General features: G+C 39.3%; 1 protein-coding gene across 7 annotated transcripts in view; it reads right to left on the bottom strand.

The window, feature by feature from the left end:
* Nucleotides 1-21,210, bottom strand: part of STARD3NL (STARD3 N-terminal like) — a 60,894-nt gene that overhangs the window by 13,848 nt on the left and 25,836 nt on the right. For all 7 annotated transcript variants that reach the window (XM_055590280.1, XM_055590279.1, XM_055590277.1 and 4 more), the window contains 2 exons: nt 9,989-10,271; nt 1,961-2,038 (listed from right to left, as the gene is read on the bottom strand). In XM_055590280.1, the coding sequence (XP_055446255.1) occupies nt 1,961-2,038; nt 9,989-10,213 (303 nt within the window). In that variant the 5' untranslated portion in view covers nt 10,214-10,271. The remainder of the gene's footprint in view (nt 1-1,960; nt 2,039-9,988; nt 10,272-21,210) is intronic.

Genomic DNA, 21,210 nt, shown 5'->3' with positions numbered 1-21,210 from the left:
GGAATAGACATAGAATAAAATTTTACCTATTTTACTTGAAAAATACGCTTATTCTGAGTAGTAAGAAGTCAGGTAGGTGGCTCTTGAGTAATGCCTCAGGGTAGGGGTCTGCCAACTGTTCCTTACTAATCAAAACTGCTGAAGGGCTGCAAGCTGACAACTTCATTGCTATCATTGACTGTGTGACCTCACTCAAGACCCTTTCATGTTAATGAAGTTTGCAGCTATATTTGTTTTAATTTGCAACTTTCATTAAAAATGGGTTTACCAGTAATATGCTCATCATTTAGTTTCTTTATTTATCCTACTCCTATCTCTGCATTCTGGACTTGGCAAAAGCATAAATCTTTATTCCTTTATCTCAGTCTCCCAGATCCCAGGGTTTCCTGGAGGCTGTGTCCATTTCCAAGGCCAGGCGTGACAGTCTTTCCAAGCTGAGCTAATAGGTCCCACCTAATTGTCCAATATCATTAACTCTCTAAGCAGAGTTCAGACAACCCTTGGAGATCTGGCCAGAGGATTAACTTGGCTTCCTAAGAATTCCTGGCTCAGACTACTTAAGACAAATTCATCAGAGGAAATAAAAGGAAAGAGAGAAGTCAATTTTGTTATTAAATGTTAATAGCTTTACAGAAAAAAATTATCAAGAGATTTAGGATCTAACATGCTCTGCCACAAGTTCAGTGATGTGGGGTAGGTCAAAACACTGACCCATGAGACTCAATGTCTTTCTCTGGAAAATCAGATTAAATTATATCAGTGGTTTTCCAAATACTCTGTGGCAGCCAAACACTTTTTCAAAACAATCTTACTGGAACACTAACATACTGTACAGATGAAAATGGAATCTACTCAGATTGCAAGGGGGTGATGACAAGGAACCTGGATCTCTATTTACTGGGAATCCCATCTCTTTCCTGCTACCACTTCAGCAGGGTAACTCAGAAAAACAAAACAAAGCTAGACTTTTTAGAGCAGTTCAAAAGCCACTAGAAAATATAACCATTAATATTCTCAACCAAAACTAATGATGATGATAACAATGATTGGAGATAAATCTCTGAGCTTCTGAGACACCTTTCACTGGGCTAAGTGTTTTCTGGGTATTATTTTATTTATGTTTCAGAACTGTGATGATTTCATTTCACATAGGAGCAAACTAAAGTTTAGACTTAATATATACAAAGATATACAATTAGTGACTGTGTTGTGAATAAAACCCAGGTTTTGCTTACTGTAAGGGTCTTAATCGTTGTGCACACAGCTTCTCAGGATAGTGAATAAAGTAATTAAAGTGAATTTGGGGAAATTTTTAATGAATTTTAATTGCCTATACTGTGTAACACAATGCTGAGACCTGACTTATTCACACTATCACCTGTAAAAACATACCATGGAGATCTATCAAACCCATTCAAAGTCACAGTGTATCCTAGAAAGATACTGCAAATATTCCTTTGAATAAAATGAACACCTCATCTACAAATAACTGCATCTATACAATTTTACAACTGACTAATGTTGCCCAAGATTGTCAATATATCAGTTTTCTCAAAAACTCCTATTATGGAAAAATGAAACAGAATTATTATTAAAAAATACTCTCAGAAATCTACCACAAGACAGAAAAGGAATGGCATTTTCACTGTGCGATTATATAAACAGGTAAATTTTCCTTTTTAGTACCTGCTGATGGCTTCTATCTCAGCTACTTTTGAAAGAATAAAGGAAAATCTGAATAGCTTCTTCTTCTGTGCTCCCTTATTTTTCATTAATCTTTTCTTTCCTTGAAATGACCAAAGAGAGCACTGAATGGTCCAGGGATAAAGGTAAAGGAAAGATAATGTTTAAAAGAGGAAAAAAGAATTGCATAGAAAGGTCTACTGAGACGAAATTTGCCTTTTGGTTAGTTTCATTATGTCCAAAATATACAACAGAGAATATACAACAGAATACTTACAAATATATCAAAATAAGAAGAGTAGTAGTCATACTGCACCACCTCTTTCTCTAACGTGTTCTCAATACCTCCATTCACCTGGGAAGGACAGGAAGAAATGAAAATGAGAGTGTTATGTGCGAAAATAAAACAGGAGAACGTACAAGTAAGGTTTTACAAACACTTTTCTATCTTCTTCAGAAGACAGAGAACAACCACCAGAAATTTTAAAACATGTAAGAACCCTCATATTTCGAACAGAAAAATGGTGAAGGGCATTTCCCACTTCAATTCTGAATTCAACAAATAGATAATGGCAAACAATGCCTTGTTATAGCTTATATTTTGGCACAATAAAATGTTAAACATGATTTTTTTCTCTTATAAGAGAATGTCTTTAATCATACAAACATGTATTTTTATGGAAGACAATTAACATTTATCCAGGGTTCCCCTCACTTTCTGATCACTCTTCACTATTTTAAGTCTTGGAAGGCCAAGCTGTCCCTTAATCACTTAGCAAACATCCGTGACAACAGTTATCATGACACAGAAGAGAAATGTAAAAAATCTCCCTGGTTGTTCCTATTTGCTCCTAGCATTTTAAAGTTCTGTACTCGTGAACAGATAACAGACTGAAGGCTAAGCTAGACCTACAATCATATGTGACAGTTACAGCAGATGATATAAAGTAAACCTATTATGACAAATTTTCTGTCCTCTCCCAATTCTATCAAGATGAATTTTAAATGATCAAGTTTAAAATTCTGCATATCAAACTACAAAGAATACTACTTAAAGAATACTACTTTTTAAAAAGTAGTATTCTTTAAAAAAAAAAAAAAATCAGAAAGGAACATATGTCTGATAGCTAGGAAAGGGCCTAAGCAGACCCTCTATAACTGTGAGGACCCGTGAAGTAGCTGATAATAGGGAACATGATGTACAATAGCAAATTCAAGTTTCCAATCTGTAGTACAGACACTGTTGGTCTTGACAAACCAGTGCACTTGTCTGAGGACAAATTAGAGGACAATTAACCAGAGATCTGGGTAAAAGAAAAAAGGGGAAAAAGTGAATAAGGAATACCTTTGTATGATTTACTAGTGTGTGTGTGTGAAAGTTGCTCAGTTGTGTCCGACTCTGCAACCCCATAGACTGTAGCCCACCAGGCTCCTCTGTCCATAGGGATTCTCCAGGCAAGAATACTAGAGTGGGTTGCCATGCTCTCCTCCAGGGGATCTTTCCAACCCAAGGATTGAACCCAGGTCTCCTGCATTGCAGGCAGATTCTTTACCATCTGAGCCAACAGTGAAGCCCAAGAATACTGGAGTGGGTAGCCTATCCCTTCTCCAGCAGATCTTCTCAATCCAGAAATTGAATCAGGGTCTCCTGCACTGCAAGTGATTTCTTTACCAGCTGAGCTACCAGGGATTTACTACGATTTACTAATCGGTTGTATTAGAGTAAAAGTTGACACGAGGAAAGAATCCTCTTGGCTTAGATACCTTTTCAAGTACAGTTGACCCTTGAGCAACAGGGATTTGAACTGTACGGGTCCACTTACAGGTGGCTATATTTCAATTTTAAATATTATAGCCCTACATAGTCCACAGTTGATTGAATCCACGGGTGTGGGGGAATCATGGATATGGAGGGCTGGCTATAGATTATACAACATATCCCCTCCCCTGCACTGTCCAAGGTCAACTGCACCTGTTATAAAAATGGAAGATACAACGAACACTATTTTGTACCTTAAATCCTTAAGGAGGCTTAGATTTCTGTGTAATTTGTGCAGAAGAGCTACAGACTTGACTATAAGCCTTTACCAATGAATAGAATTAAAAACCTGAGAGCAAGGATAAATAATTGAAAGCCAACCAACCATCTAGTTTCACTGCTGTGTCTCTCTAGACCAAGGAAACTTAATATCCAAAATATTCTAAAAAATGATTATTCCAAGTAGACTATGGCAAAGAGGCATTCTCTACCACACAGAAACCAACCCTCCTGACTGTGAGAACAGGAATTAAGGCTGCTGATACAGTTCTGCAATAACAAGCCAGTAGAAAGAGGTTCTCCTCAGTATCCATAAACTTTAAAATAAACTGTCATTTCATGTTGCCTTTCAATAGAGAAAGGGCTTCCCCAGTGGCTCAGTGGTGAAGAATCCAACTGCCAATGCAGGAGACACAGGAGACGTGGGTCGGGAAGATCCCTTGGAGTAGGAAATGGCAACCCACTCCAGTATTCTTGCCTGGAATATTCCATGGACAGAGCCTGGTGGGCTACAGTCCATGGGGTCACAAAGAGTCAGACACAACTGAGCATGCGCACAAAAGAAGAACTTAAATAGAGTAAAATCTGTATCTCTAACCCCAACTTACACTCAAAATTACTTCAAAATCTTGGCCCCTAGTACAAGATGTCCCAAACAGATTCATCTTTAATTTCACATAGACCCCACCCCCCTTCCCAATCATGGTTCTGTCAGAACTGGTACTGTTATTCTAGATTCTGTCCTTAGAAATCCTAAGAGTCATCTTTGGATACTGGGGTGATAAAATCAGCTTATCAACAAATCATTATATTTCTTCCTTTAGTATGTCTCTCAAGTTAGCTGTTCATTTTCTACTTCCACAACCTTCCAAGGAGTTCCTCCAAAACTTCTGAGTTAACGTTCTTACTATCAATCTGCCTGGAATTTAAACTAATCTGCAAACCACTGCTATGAACTTGATCCATTCACCAAGTATTTGCTGAGCACCTAGTGAGTGCCAAGGACTATTCTACACACAGGAAATACTTCAGTCAAGAAATGAATATCTATGTCTTTGTGGAACTAACATGCTAGCAAGTGCAGAGAGACGACACATAAGGAAATCAGAAAAAAAGGAAAAAAGAAAATCAGTGCTACAAAAGACAGAAGCAGGACAGTGTGGCGGAATAACCGTTGACTCCTTTGTGGTGGGTGGTCATGGAAATCTTCCCTTGGTGACTGGTTCAAATGAGTTAAATCAGTTGAAATGACTGATACTAGCATAGTAAGACAAAATCTACATCAAGATGAAGGAAATGAACCAATTCATGTAGAAGAATGGGTCTAAGACAGAAGAGAGCTTGTTCCATTCTGTGAATAGAAGTCTGGCTGACCTGGGTGAGCCAGGAACAAAGGGTGGGAAAGGAAATTGGGGTTGGCTTCTTGGGGGCTTTGGATTTTAAGTGCTCTGATAGGTCAGTGAAAAGTTTTAAACAGAAAATGTTATCTGATTTATATTTCTACTTATTCTACTTTTAAAAGTCACTCTGGCTTCTATCAAGAGAATGGATTTGGGGAGGGCAAGAGTGGAATCCAGGACTTCCCTGGTGGCTCAAATGGTAAAGAATGTGCTTGCAAAGCAGGAGACCCAGGTTCGATCCCTGGGTTGGGAAGATCCCCTGGATAAGGGACTAGCTACCCACTCCAGTATTCTTGACTACAGAATCCTATGGACAGAGGAGCTTGGTGAGCTACAGTCCATGGGATCACAAAGAGTTGGACATGACTGAGCCACTAACACACACACACACACACAAGCATGGAAGCAGGTAAACCGGTCAGGCCCAGACAGGGCGCAGTAGTTTGGATGAGTGGCTTGGTCAAGGGTGGTATTAGTAGAAATGGAAAGAGGTCATGTTATGAGTGTGTTTTATAGGCGGATTTGACAGGCCTTACTTTTAAGGATAGGAGGCATGAGAAAGACAAAATAAACCAAGCAAATCAATCAAGGATGAGTCTTAACCTTTGGCCTGAGCATCTGGGTATCATTTCTTGATAAAAAACAAAGTGAAGGAAAGCAGGGATGTGTGTGTCATTGGGGAGCACATCACGTTAAGCATCCAAACAGAAATAGCAGGTAGGTCATGATGTGATGTGGAGTATGAGTCATTAGCTCTGGAAGATCTCAAAACTGTGTTCCAGTCTGCTCTAGAATCTATCTCAGCTCACAACTGCAGTAACTCCAACACTTCTCTGTAGCTGTTTTAAGATTTTCAATAGTCTGGAACCAACTTACCTAGGCAATTTTGTTTCCTATGGGAACCTTATTTCTAGCCAGGCTAATATTTTCTGTCTGCCCCTGTTCCCCCCGCAAACCATACACACACACACACACACACACACACACACACACACAAGCACACTCTTGCCTCAGTGCTTTTGTTCACCTCCTTCACCAAACTCTCTCCCCACTGGTCCCACCATCTGATCCTACATCATTCTTCTATCCCCAGTTCCTTCTACCCACACATAATTCCTTCCATACACAATTCAGTTCATCTCCTCCACTCACTCCTCAGATACTTCCAATCCACTGAACTCTCCCAGTGAATTTCTGTTATCATTGGTGATCACAGTTTAACCACAGAACATAGTGACAGTGAAATAATAAAATCAGAATCAGTAGGATAATAAACACCTGAAACGTAAGTGTAACAGTAATGAGAGAATAATAAGCAACTTATTTATTTCTGTTTCTGGGTACAACTTACTTTTAGTGTGTGTGGGCTCAGTCGTGTCCTGACTCTGCAATCCTATGGACCCTATGGCCTGATAGCCTTCTCTGTTCATGGAATTTTCCAGGCAAGAGTACTGGAGTGGATTGTCATTTACTACTTACAGGGGCTCTTCCTGACCCGAGGATCAAACCCATGTCTCTTGCATCTTCTGCACTGGCAGGCAGATTCTTTACCACTGTACAACCCAGGAAGCCCTAAAATTTACTTTAGCTAACAATAAATTACATAATCTATAGTTATATAGAGCTTCATAACTGCCAAGGGGCTGTGGTATATATCTTATTATTTGATTCTCACAAGAAGTCACAAGGAAGGCAAGACAGGTATCAGCTCAGTTACCTGACTGAGAAACCAAGGTTCAGAGAATTTAAATGGCTTGCCTGAGGCCACAGAGCTGGTCATGATGGCTCCAAGACAAACCAGAAGCATCCTGGTTCTTTCAAATACATCAGTTGGAAAATACAGTAAGACAGGCAATAAGCACTGATAATGGCCTTTCTTGATCTATAATCTTAACCCAGGTATCAAAAGCTGAGAAAGAAAAATGATTTCTCTTCTGCTGCCATTTTGATCCCTGTCCCTGTCAGTCTAAGAGTCTAGGGGAAAAGAGAAATAGAATCTTCAGGCAAACCAAGCCAATGGTGAATTCTAGATCTAATTTGAGAAATCAGTCTACTCAGGTATGTACCAAAAGGTCTGACCAGAACCAGAACCATCCCTTCAACTGGACCCAAAGAAATCAGCCACCCCAAGGTCTCTGAAGAGGAAAATTCACCACGGTGCTCTTAGGCTGCTCCAGCTCGCCCAGGCCGTGTGCTCCAGGCTGGGTTGGTGCCAGTCAGCTCCCTGGAGCCAGGAGGGAAGTGGCCAACTTGGAAATTGTATGTGAAGGCAAAGTATTTTGGTTATTGCTATGATTGCTTAGAATATCTGGGCCCCCATATTCCTTTGAAGGCCTAAGTTCCCTTTATGCTGTTTCTTTCCTCTTTTAAAGATTAACACCAGGAGGCAATATAAGATACCTGTTATATCTCCTCAGCTAAACTTTAAATCTGTAGCTTTCTGTGACGCCTGCAACACCTCAATCAGAATCTTGTGTCTTGGCACTCAGTAAATGTATAAGCATGTAAAAATAACAATGGACCTGAGTGATTAGAGGTTTATAGAAACAGACAACAAAAGAAAAGGGATGGTACAGTGTGTAATGAAAAACCCAGGTCAGGGCTGACAATTTTAAACAAACAGAACTAGAAAATTAAATGTGCCTTTAGAGAAAAAAAAAATAGCCTCGCTAAGCAAGTCAAGATATACTATTTTAGAGATCATATACTCTTTTATGATCTTTTTACAAATCAGGAAACTGGCAGTCAGAGGAAAAGTGAGGATAAAAACACACTTCTCAATTGCTAGGCCTGGTGATTTTTCATTTATAACAAGCTGCATGCAGATGGAAACAGGTCCCTCGTGATGAATGAAACAGGGTGCATCCCACTTACCTCACTTCCATTCTCATTTCCTCAAAGCAGGAAGGAAGGAAGTGAGAAGTGTAACCCCATGACCCACCACAGCCCCAAACCACAGCTTCTCTTACTTAAAACGCACTCAGTGTGGTCATATCAGTGGCAAACCAACAAACGCCTTGATTTTGTGCTATCACTATAATAATGTTAAGTGTGCTTCCTTAAAACTGTCTTATTTCTTTTTCATCTCTCATTCCACAGCTGGCTGTTTTGAAAATATATTATTCTTTTAATTATATCAATTGAAATATATTCTTTGATGCAACACATAGTAAAAAGAGACACTTGAAATCACTGTTGTCATATCACTGGCTTTTCTGGCTTTAAATAATAATAAGGCACACCCACAGAGTTAGATTAAAAGAAAGAAAATCTGTGAACAGAAACCTAACAGTAGATTCATATTGCACATGACCTTGATTCTAGAACCAATCTTCTCTTTTTTTTTAAAAAAAAAAAAAAAAGCTTTTTATTTTCTAATATAAGTATATATCTGCTTTCAAAAAGAGCTTTATTCCTCTATTAGAATTTATGATGAAATTAAATTACTCCAATGATGCTAATTATTAAGAGTCTAAAATCTAAAACAAATTCATGGTATGAATCAGAATGCTAATCAGTTTAGATTAAGACACTCACTCTATTTATGAGGTAAAATTAAAAATAATTTCCCAACAGGAATCTGAGCATCCTTTCATATTCTCTATATTTTAATAAATTTCTTATAAAGCACCTAGCACCATGCCTGCAAAGAGTAATCTCTTAATAATAAACAATAGCTAATAACTATTGCTACCCAGGCTTTAGCAAATATTTCTTTGAAATAAATGAATGGCTGAAAGTAAAGGAAACGGACAATTTTTGCCTGAGAGGAAAGCATTCTGAAAGAGTTCACCCATGTGCTTCTAAGAAATATAAATGGTCAAAGGCATGGTTTTCAAGAAAACAGATATATTGGGTAAATAAAATATATTACTAAAGTGAGTATCACCTGTTTATTTTTACTTTTATGAAACGTAGCAACTAGAGAACTTAAAATTACATATAAGGCTTGCATTGTATTTCACTAGGACAATTGAAAAGACCCTGATGCTGGTTAGACTGAGGGCAAGAGGAGAAGGGGGCAACGCAGAGGATGAGACGGTTGGATGGCATCACTGACCGTGCACATGAGTCTGAGCAAACTCAAGGAGACAGTGAGAGACAGGGAACCTGGTGTGCTGCAGTTCATGGGGTCACAGAGAGTCAGACACGACTGAGCGCCCGAACGAGGACAGTACTGGTCTAGACAATTATTTGGCAATATAACCACAGAAAGCTGACAAATCAGACAAACCTCCACATGTCTCGAGGATTTCTTTTGGATAAAATATGAATAAATAGTCTCTGAAAAAAGATAAAAAATAAGTGCATGCAAAAATCTTAAATGTAGGAACTACAAAGTAGATGTAACATTAAAACATATTCCAGAAGCATGCTACATTTTTTGAAGCAAGGACCAGCACTTGTTTTTTTCTTTAAAAGGCCAGGGGATAAAGAATTTTCCCTTTGTGGCCAAATGGACTTTGTCAAAACTAGTCAACTCAACCACTCAGTACAAAAGTCAGCCACAGAAAATATGTAAACAGATGGGCAGGGCTATGTTGTAATAAAACTTTATTTATAAAACCAGGCCACCTGAATTTGGTTCTCAGACTGCAGTTTGCCAACTCCTGTTATAAAATAAAACCCCATGAATTCAACTTTCATAACAACAAAATACATTTTAAACTAACCAGGTTTGTTTTAAACAATAACAGTAAAAAACAAGGAAAGTTCAAATCAACTGGAGAAGATCAAGAATGCCTCATTTGAAAGAAAGGTGGAATTCACGAAAGTGAGACAGAAATGATGAGAAAAATAAGAAACAACTTTGTCTCTGGAAACAATTCATATAATGTCACAGAAAACAAAAACAAAACTCACTTACATTTAACTCTATTATCCACAGTAATGTTACAAATAAGAGGTCAAAGGTGACAAACAAACAGAAAGTCCTCCTGACATCAGATATGCCCTTCTTCTCCCTTCCTTCATAGGACTCGATCCTGGCCATGAGCTGCGTGGGGTTGATGGAGTGGATGTCGCGCACAGAAGCGTGTGAGCTCTGACTCCCCGTGAGAGTATTCTCCATGTCTTCTGGCAGGGGGTTCATCCTGCAGGAGGGTTAAAGGAGCCTCTCTCCAACTTCACCATCCCTCAAGGGAAGAGATCTTTGGGGAACAGAAGAGAGACACCACATTAAATCAGAGCCCAGCTGATACTGCAATGTGACCCCCATCCCCGTGCAACAGTCCATCTGTCTGAGCATCAGGGTGTCTGAACTGAAGACATTTCTGTCCTGATGAAGGCAGAGTGAGAAAATGAAATGAGAAGCAATTCTTGATGTTATCCATCAATACTACTCCAAAAAAAACTGTTATGGAAAAAACTGTCAATAAAGAAGAATACAATACAGTAAATGGTAAAGACAGGTTGTTAATCACAACAAAAATGTGTGCCTGGAACCTGGAGCATGCCTCTGGGTGAGCAAGCCAAGGCAGCTCCCTTGCTGCGCCAGGCAGAAAACTACAATTCTGTCAGTGTCATTCATTCCCTGTGGACCAGGAAACATTTACTGAACAGCTTCACTGAGAGCATGTAACTAAAACACGTAAATCAGCTATGAAAAAATGTACTTCCTATAGAGGAACTGCTTTCCACCACAGGTATCTAATTAACCAAATTTGCATTTCCATTACCTGTTAATAAGTCCGTTTCTGTACCTCTCCTTAGAAAAGAACTATGCCCACCCTAAGAAGTTTACCATATGCAAACACCCCACTGATAACTGCAACAATCACTGACCCAAATGGAGACACAGGATCCCTCCCCTCAAGGCCAGCACATGCTTCTAAAATAAATAAAAGATTGGGAATCTGATTGACCTGATCTCCCCAAGGATGGGGCAAAGTCAGCAAACAGGGAGTATTACGATGGATGGCATTTTTCTTTGCTAACTATTCTGGTTTCCTTTCCTACATTAGCTCTCCCTGAGGGAGGATTATACGCCCCTGGTTCTGCTGAACCTGGTGCCTTCCTTTGGCCAGTGTAATGCGTGTCATTTATGTCCAGAGCTTAACCAGCGCAAGGCTCCCATGCTCTCCTTTCTGCCACAATGGGGTGACTGGCAAAGTCCAGAGAAAGAAGAACATTTTTCAGGTGGGCAAAATACCACTTCAAAACATTGCAGGAATTTCCCTAAAGTCTATCTTTACCCTTTACCCTCTCCTTCCCCACACTCAGGAACAAAAGTGCTTCCCACATTTTCATAAAGTATAGTGATTTAATGACAAAACATTTTTGAAAGCAATTTGGTTATATGAACTATGATACTTTAAAATATTTGTATTTCTTGATCCTGTAACCCTACTTCTGGTAATCTAAAGGAACTTAACTGTAGACCTTCAAGGCAAAAGTTGATCCGTGTCATTAGAGGCTGGGTCAGTGATTACTCCCAAGCAAAAGGAAGGAAAAAGTTACTAGAGGGCACAAGCGTGGTCTTGGTCTGAGTAGGGCTAATAGGGCTGTACTTGTTTTTTTAATAATTCATTGTCATATCATTGGCTCAAATCCACTAAACTGTACAGAAAATCTAAAGAAGTCACAATTCAAATAGAGGACTGTTTTTAGGAAGAAAACCATTTGCAAGGTAATTAGATCATTTTCTTAGTCTTACTCATTCTCCTTTCCCCTCATCAATGAAAAAGGACAGCAAACACCAATAGCCGAGAAACCTGAGGCTATTTCCAACTAAAAACTGACATCATTCAACGCTGTACACACCTGACTTGGGAAATGAGAATCATTACCTTATTTTTCATACATGTGTTTATATAACTGCTAATTAGCTAGAATGCTTAGATGCTATTTGCAATGGCTTTAGTAGTAAAGTTACCCACGGCACAGAATGCTCTGAGAAGCTTGACTCTTTATCAGATGGACCTCTGTCTGGGACAGATTGAAATTTTAAAAGGGAGCGAAAGCTTCCTTTTAATGAATAAAGTGGAAGATACTTCTAAAGCCTCTTTTCTGCTCTACAACTGCAGGACTTCACCTTAACCATGTCCTTCAGAAAGATTCAGTTCAAGTGTCAATTCCTTCAGGAAGACTTCTCTGAAGTACTTCCCACATTCCTATCCCCAGGCAAGGCCAAGTACATCTCCTCCCTTAAGCTTGTGGATATGCCACTTACGATAATGCTTACCACACTGCCTTAATTACCCACTTAACTCTTCCATCTCTCCTACTAGCTGGAGTGTTCCTTGAAGCCCTTCAATTTGATTTGCACACCCTTGTGTCCTTAGGGACCACCTCAGCACATGTGCAGCAGAAACAAAACAGATATTGACTGGATAAATCCTGCCTAGCATCTAGCCCACACAATAATGCAGAGTGGGCTCTCGGAAACCTCTACTTCTCATTTTTGAGGAAGAGCTTGGATATTTTCCCACATACAATGCAGAAAGTATTAAACACCCAGTTCTTGTACTGAGTCCTCTCTGGAGTTGGCTTGAGGAAAGCTGCTGCTGCTGCTGCTAAGTCGGTTCAGTCATGTCCGACTCTGTGCGACCCCATAGACGGCAGCCCACCAGGCTCCCCCGTCCCTGGGATTCTCCAGGCAAGAACACTGGAGTGGGTTGCCATTTCCTTCTCCAATGCATGAAAGTGAAAAGTGAAAGTGAAGTCGCTCAGTTGCATACAACTCCTAGCGACCCCATGGTCTGCAGCCTACCAGGCTCCTCCGTCCATGGGATTTTCCAGGCAAGAGTACTGGAGTGGGTTGCCTCTCTAAAGAGGTGTTAAGTACTGATCAGCTGTACATATGGGGGCCTGAATCTACAAAGCAGGGTTTATTCCAACGATGGAAGGAGCACGGGAAAGGGGGCAGGTGAGGAAGAGCTGAGTGGAGGGTTATAAAGAAAAACATCACCTTATTTTTCTCTGGAATTTGTGTGAGGAGATGAGAATCCTCTTTTGTTGTTTTGGTTTTTGAAAAAGAGATTCATATCTTAATTGTTTTATCTGGATAGGTAAGGCTCCTCCTCTGTGTTGGCTATTTTGACAGTCAAGCTGTGTTCACAAACCACTCCCAAATTCTGAGGCTTAAAACAATCTACATTTATTCCCAGGTTCATGGGTCTAGTTCAGTTCACCTGGTCTAGTCTGAGCCCAGCTGGCAACTCTGCTTCAGGCGATGCGTAGAAGAGTTTGGCTTCAAACTATGTGTTGGGTCTAAGTCTGTCTTAGACTGTCCTGTCTGTCTTTCCCCTTGGTCCAAGACGACCTGGGGCATGTTCTCTTCATGGCAAATGGCAAGAGCACAGGAGACAAGCTCAACCATGTAAGCACAGTGGAATCTCTGTACACATCATGTTTGCTCATATTCTATCGGTTAAAGCCCAAAGGGCATGGAGCTGAGATGTATACACTCCATCCAAACAGGAGAAGAAGGTAAGTGAGTATTTGTTGACAAATATTCCAATCTATCACAGATGTCAATGTTCTAAACTAGGAGTCAACAAACTGTAGCCTGTAGGTCAAATGTGGCAGGCTAGTTGTTTCTGAATGCAGAGGTTTTATTAGAATACCACCACACCCATTCCTGTGGTTGGTATCGATTGCTATGGATACTTTCACATGAAGAAAGAGGAAGGGAATAGCCGCAACCGAGATTATATGGTTCACAAAGCCTAAAATACTTCCTTTATTATTTGCAATTTTCTAAAAAGGGGGACTGTTGCTTCCATCACCTTCTCAAAGGGGAGCTAGCTGAAATTCAGAGTTACTGTGTTGTAATCAGCAAAAAGTAGGCTAATTGATGAATATTAATTTTTCCAATGCATGCTCTGATTCTTCAATGAGGAAAAACTTATAATTCCTTCTCTTTATTTTTCCATAGGTAGCCCTTGTGACACAGCACAGCTCAGGCACAGGTGGTCTTGTCTCATGCTGGCTTACCTGAGGGCCACTTCAGCAGTACTTTTAGCCCAATACTCGGCTCTCTGCCTTATTTTATTCCCTTAATCCCACATTACTAGAGCTGGAGAAAAATGCTGTCCCATCTATACTGGTAGCCTCCTAAACGATAATACCCTTCACACTTGGAGAAAAACAAAAATCTGAGATCCTTTTGCTTCCAGAAAGAAGAGCTTACATCTTCGAGCAGCTGTATCTTTGAGATGTCCCCAGGCTGGCTGTAAAACTGGCTGGCCAAAACTTCAGCTCCATCTGCGTCGACACAGAATTGATATACTACCCAGATGGCAAACAGCAGCTGCTCTGGGGCAGTAGCCACCACAGCAAGCATTTTGCACAAGTCCCACAGTCTCCTGGGAGAAAAGGAAAGGGCCTCTGGGCACCTAGTGGTGGCAGTCAAATCAAGTCTCTCAACCCAGGGTCCCAGCCTTCTTCTCTGTATTACTTCCGGCCACAGCAAGACACCGTATGTTCTACTCCGAGAGAGAATGTGAGGATAACAGACACTAAAAACACTTAACTCAGCAAGACCTTAGTCATCAACTTATCCAGAGGCCTGGGGAGCAGATTTGGCTTACAGACATGTTTTGCTTGGTCTTGTACAGGATTTCTAAAGATTTTGAACTAATTGCTAACATTTTAAATAATGATCTTTCAAGTAAAATTCCAGATGTCTAGCTTCTCTGGAAAAGTTAAAAGACACAGAATGGCCAGGCCTGCATTCCCTTACCATGAGAACAAAGCCAAGAAACTGCTGAGCTCTTCAGATGGAGCCCACACTCTCCACTTGGCCTCAGCCTCGACCTTGCCTGGGGGCATCTGAGTCCACCACTCTGATCTACTCCCCCTCCCTTGCTTGACAGGCAGAGAGTCCTACAACTGAAGGTTGTGTCTCAAGGTGCTATTTCACAGCTTTCCTTATGCTTGTTATTGAAATTATTCTTGCCTAGAAAGGTTTGCTTACAGATGGAGCAAACAAAAAAGTAGCAGCTGAGGCCTACATGGATTATGAGGGTTCACCCATCTGAAAGATATTTCAAGACATATTTGAGGATTAAGACCTCCACTTCCTTCCTCTCTGTCAGATTCCTGGAAGGAAACAGGAGGGACATAAGGTGTTCAAACGGCCCTTGGGATACAGTGACTGGACTTGTCCCTAAAGACCAGAGCTGCTTCAGGGGTGCCCACTCTGTCCCAGGACTGAGTTTCTCAGGGGGCAGGAAGCACCTAGAGTTGGCTCTCCTCTTGCAAGGCCCACCACGTGTTATGAGACCCAGTAGATGATGGTTTTTTTAAAGTCCTGTTTAGAGCCGAAAGTTTCCAAAATGAAACAGCTAGAAGTGGAGAACGGGAATAACATGGGACTAACCTGACATTTACAAGCATAATGTGCCAGTATGAGAAAAAGGCATGATAGCTAAAAAAACACAGATGCTTTTAGAGTAAGCATGCACAGAGAAGACAGTGCTGTGGAAAGGAAGCTAATCCAGAGTATCAGAAAAACATAATAGACAACCTTCCTATTCTAAAGGTATCACTGTGAGATGAGGAAAGTTCTGCATGCCTAAGAAGACCTGGGGAGTCTACATGTCAGAATTCAACTAACTATTCAAACTTTCAAAAAATAAAAACTTCTATTTAGTGTCTGTTTAGATGAGCTGCTTATATTTTTAGAATATCCCAAAGTTGCTTTGCAGTAAAGACATTCTAAGCAACAACAACAACACATGATTCATTGTCCTGCGCTTCCTGATTCTAATGCTCTAGTATGTCCATTCTACCTTGGAAAGTAAAGAAAGACCTGGTAGAACTCTGATGACAGTGGCTTTAGTAGAAAGTCTGGCTTCCCAGGTTAGGAAGCTAATGAATTTGTGTTACATTCCAGCTTCTGGGCTAGAGGATTATCACGATGAAGAACTACAGGAAGTTTAACAAAATCAAGATCAAACAAACCTGTCTTTGGCAAATATCCACTACCATTATGCTCACATTTCAAAACAGCCCTGGCTTACTTTATACCTTATATACTGCAAGTTAAATACAATGTCTAGAAATGCAGTACTAAAATCTAGACAATTGGATTGAAATTTAAAACACCTTCACATCACTTTCAAATTAGCAGCTGTAGTAATAGGAAATTACTGTACAGAGAAGTCTGGAAAATAAAGTTATTTTAAGTTAATAAGTAAAAAAAAAAATTTAAGCATCGAAATAAAATCACTCACCAACTGTTCAATATATATTTTAAAATCTTTCTAGAATCAAGGAGTCAAATTTTTCCAGCAGATCCCTATTAATTTTCCAACTGAAAATGAGTGAAATACTTAGAAGAAGAAAAAAAAAATCTATGTGCATGTATGAAACTCTACTGGGCGTTTTGTAGATTTGCCTATATCACCAGGACTATAACGGGAAATTAAGATAATACTGTCCTCTGAAATTTAAACCATAAAATCAATACATAGTGAATCAGAGTACATGTGCTCTGTCCTTAAAGACACAAAATGGCTCATGGGCCAAGAAACAAGAACAAGGTGACTGGACATATGTTCAAAGGTGGGAACACGCCCACCAGAAAGGGGGGTGGTCAGTCTGCAAAACAGGAGAAACGGGGTCACGAACAAATGGCAGCTGTGCCCAGCCTGGCACCCTTCAAATAGGGGCACCTTGTCTGTTGGATTTTAAGTCTTCAACACACTGACTAGATGATTCCTACGATTACTATGATGGCATAGGGCATCATTAGTGTCTTTTGTTACTGAACAGTTTAATAATTCCCGACATACCTCCTACAACCTGTCATACTTCTGTGCTCCTTATTAAGGTATGACAGGGCAACAGCACACCAGTTAGCCTGAGATTAAACAGCCTACACGGCAGTTATGTTGTTAACTGCAGATTCTGAGATGTGAGTTTACCTGTGTGAGGAAGTGCCCCTTCTCACAGGGCTCTGGACACAGAGGCTGACAAAATCAAGTTTCGCAGTCAACAAGAAAGACGGCTGGACTCAAAGCTAACAAAGTCATGAATTTGATACCACTGAAAAGCTTTTTTGGGGAGGTAAATGTCAAGATGTCTCCTGATGACCCTCAGTGGTATCATCATGCAAAACTGCTCTTGAGTGGCTCCTAGAGATATCACCCAGAGACCATGTTAGTGATGGTTAGCCACCATAAAAATTAGCATATCCTATATATAGTATGCAAGTGGGAATATTGCAAAAGAGAATTATAGAAAGGTTGTATCATCACTCCAGTATTCTGCCAATATCTCTTCATAAGCTTACATGTAATAATCATTTTCTTAATAATCATTTAATAAGTAGACTTATTAAATGAATGACAGTTACCAAGCTCAACCCAAAGCTGTAATAACTGAACTTGACTATATGATGGTGATACCATATTTGCTTATTCTCAATCTGACTTGCATTTAGGTATGATTACAAATTCATACTCAATAAAAAGCCAAGGAGGGTATATAGTTCAGTTAGAGATTTTTAATAAGTACACAAAAACTTAAAAAGCTCAAGATGCATAAAGTTCTGAAGATACTCTGAAGTTACATACTCTTAACCTAAGCAACTAGGAGAAGGCAATGGCACCCCACTCCAGTACTACTGCCTGGAAAATCCATGGACGGAGGAGCCTGGTAGGCTGCAGTCCATGAGGTCCCTAACAGTCAGACACTACTGGGCAACTTCACTTTCACTTTTCACTTTCATGCATTGGAGAAGGAAATGGCAACCCACTCCAGTGTTCTTGTCTGGAGAATCCCAGGGACGGGGGAGCCTGGTGGGCTGCCATCTATGGGATCGCACAGAGTTGGACATGACTGAAGCGACTTAGCAGCAGCAACCTAAGCAGCTATAGCTACAATCTGATAGTAGTCTAATATATTTGAAGGGCTTCCCAGATGGCGCCAGTGGTAAAGTATCTGCCTGCCAATGCAGGAGACATGGGTTTGATCCTGGGGTCAGGAAGATGCCCTGGAGGAGAGCATGGCAACCTACTCTAGTATTCTTGCCTGGAGAATTCCATGGACAGAGGAGCCTGATGGGCTACGGTCCTTAGAGTTGCAAAGAGCCAGACATGACTGAAGCAACTTAGCACACATGCTCACACACACAATATAATTGAAATCAGGTTTAAGACTTACCAATCAGTATCCATGTGCTTCTTATGAGAAAGAACAGAAATACAAAATGCATCTTTAAAAACTAAGAAAATGCGAAAGCTTACTTAGTGATAGATTATAATCAAAATGGGAAGTTTTAGTTTACTTTTTATATCTATTTAGTATGTTAAAGACACAAATGGATATAGATTATTCAAACACTGTAAGTTTTAACACTGTAAGTTTATTAAACACTGTATTTTTTCAACCCTACAACCCTACATACATATATGCTATTTTAAGGATATAATATGCCATGTTCTAAATATTGATCATAAAGCTAGACTATTAAAAATATATAATTTGGCAAGCCTTGCAATTAGGTGCAAAATACAGAATAAATAATAAATAAGTTTTCTAAAATAACTACTGAGATAAAAATAGTTAAAAATTAAAACAGACTATTTAGAAAATACAGTGGTATGCTGTCAAAGTTAGGCTTATTATCAAATTCACTTCTTTAAAGTGCTCATGAAATTAAAAGACGCTTATTCCTTGGAAGGAAAGTTATGACCAACCTAGAGAGCATATTCAAAAGCAGAGACATTACTTTGCCAACAAAGGTCCGTCTAGTCAAGGCTATGGTTTTTCCTGTGGTCAGGTATGGAAGTGAGAGTTGGACTGTGAAGAAAGCTGAGTGCCGAAGAATTGATGCTTTTGAATTGTTGTGTTGGAGAAGACTCTTGAGAGTCCCTTGTACTGCAAGGAAATCCAACCAGTCCATCCTAAAGGAGATCAGTCCTGGGTGTTCATTGGAAGGACTAATGCTGAAGCTGAAACTCCAATACTTTGGCCACCTCATGCAAAGAGCTGACTCCTTGGAAAAGATCCTGATGCTGGGAGGTATTGGGGGCAAGAGGAGAAGGGGATGACAGAGGATGAGATGGCTGGATGGCATCACTGACTCGATGGACATGAGTCTGAGTGAACTCCAGGAGTTGGTGATGGACAGGGAGGCCTGGTGTGCTGCGATTCATGGGGTCGCAAAGTCGGACATGACTGAGTGACTGAACTGAACTGAACTGAACTGAAAGTGCTCTAATTACTTTTTCAATATAGTATAAGATTAAAGAATTAGGCATTTAAACAATAAAGTTATAAAAGCTCTAAGTATCCATGGGGAAAAAATTTAAAAATGAAAAACAATGGTACAATTAATAAATAAATTCAAATGAAGAATGATAATTGTTCCAATCTGAGTGATGGCTACAATGTAATTCATTATATTAAACCCCCTACTTTCGTACATGAATGAATATTTCCACAAATTTAAATTACATACATAGCCACCCACCCCCCAAATCAAAATCTAGTTTGGGGAGAGGAGATTAAGAAAGGAATACACAGGTCATAATATAAATAGGAGAGGCTATTTTTCAAAGTGTAAGTGATACTTTATATGCATCACATTTAAATATCATAAATAAGTCAATACAAAAGAAATATATATGATGCATCAAGAAGACATAGATGGCTTGGATAAAATGAATCATCGTAAAAAAGAACAGTGAAAAAAAGTTGACACAGAATCACCTAGAGTCAGAGTATGTATGATAGAAGTTTCAAAATTTGAAATAAAAGATAAACAAACATTAAAAAGAAAGAAAAACTGTCTCATCATTAAACAAAGTTAGCACAATCCTAACATAATCTGACCAAAACACACAAGAACAAAAGAACACAAGTATAAACCTATCCCACCTATTAACTATCATTATATTATCTAAGAGTGGATGCCTTATATTAACATAATAAAATCCTTCCCTGAGACTGAGTCAGGCACAATTCTGAGTACTTAACACACATTATGCCATTTAAGTTTCACAATAGCTCCCACAAGTAGGTCCCACGTATTAGAATGTACTCCTGAAACATCACAAAAGTAAGTCAAAATTCATATGAAAGAAAAAAACAAAACCTAACTGGAAGGCACATATTTCTGTTTACACATTAAACTGTTTAACTGCATTTTGAAACCATGCATGCATACAACATAAATTTATGTGGGCTGAAGAACTTTGAAATTATGTATGTTTTGACTGGTTTCAAATCTTGGAGGGGGGGAACCCTTCCTTTCCACAAAGATATCCACCATCTTCCACTTTTTTTAAACTATGGCTCTCTCAAATCTCTTATTCTCCACGTTTTGAAACATATGTGATAATGAGAAAAGCTGAAGGAAAATCACTGTAAGCTGAAGGAAAATCAGTGTAAGCAACTGACAATCAGTGTCAGGAGACAAGGAAAATCTTGTAAATGAGAGACATGTGTGCCCAGTCTTACAGGGTCAAACGTGTGGAAATAGAGGTCACAAGATTATTCATCAGTAGAAGCCAGAAACATGGACTCTAAGAGCAAATTTCTCAAATATTAAGCATTAGTTCAATTAAATCAATGATAAGCATACTGATGGTCAAGGAAAACTCATTACAGACAAGCCACTGTGTGGCCTGTACTTCCCTAAGCTTTTCTGTAGGGAAAAACTGGCATAAACCAAAAAATACCTGCAGATGATAAAGATACCATCAAAATTTAGTTGCAAAAGAAAGCTATTAATCAGTTGTTCAAGTACATGGAGAAAGAAATCTATGCATCAAAATATATTGAAGACTTTACTAAAAAGTTAACAAAACAAAATCATTACTATGGTTTATGCAGCAGAAGAAATTGTGCTAAATAAACCATGATTTCGGGATGAGGAATTCCTTCTTAGAAAATCTACAATGGGAAACAGAACTGAATACATAAAAATCAAGTTTTTATTCAAAAACATTAGAAGCTAAACAAGAATATTGCAAGACAGGTTGTGAAATCTTAAAATTCAGCTTGAAAAATGGGCAAAGCACATCAAGGCACAAAAGAAAACTACATTTGTTAATAAACTAATATAAATCTCACCCAATACCTATTCAGTTTTTAGGGAAGCAAATTAAATTCACAAGATTATTTATTAAATTA

Source organism: Bubalus kerabau, chromosome 8 (assembly GCF_029407905.1).
Source record: "Bubalus kerabau isolate K-KA32 ecotype Philippines breed swamp buffalo chromosome 8, PCC_UOA_SB_1v2, whole genome shotgun sequence".
NCBI lineage: Eukaryota > Metazoa > Chordata > Mammalia > Artiodactyla > Bovidae > Bubalus > Bubalus kerabau.
This window is presented reverse-complemented; position numbering and strand designations above follow the sequence as displayed.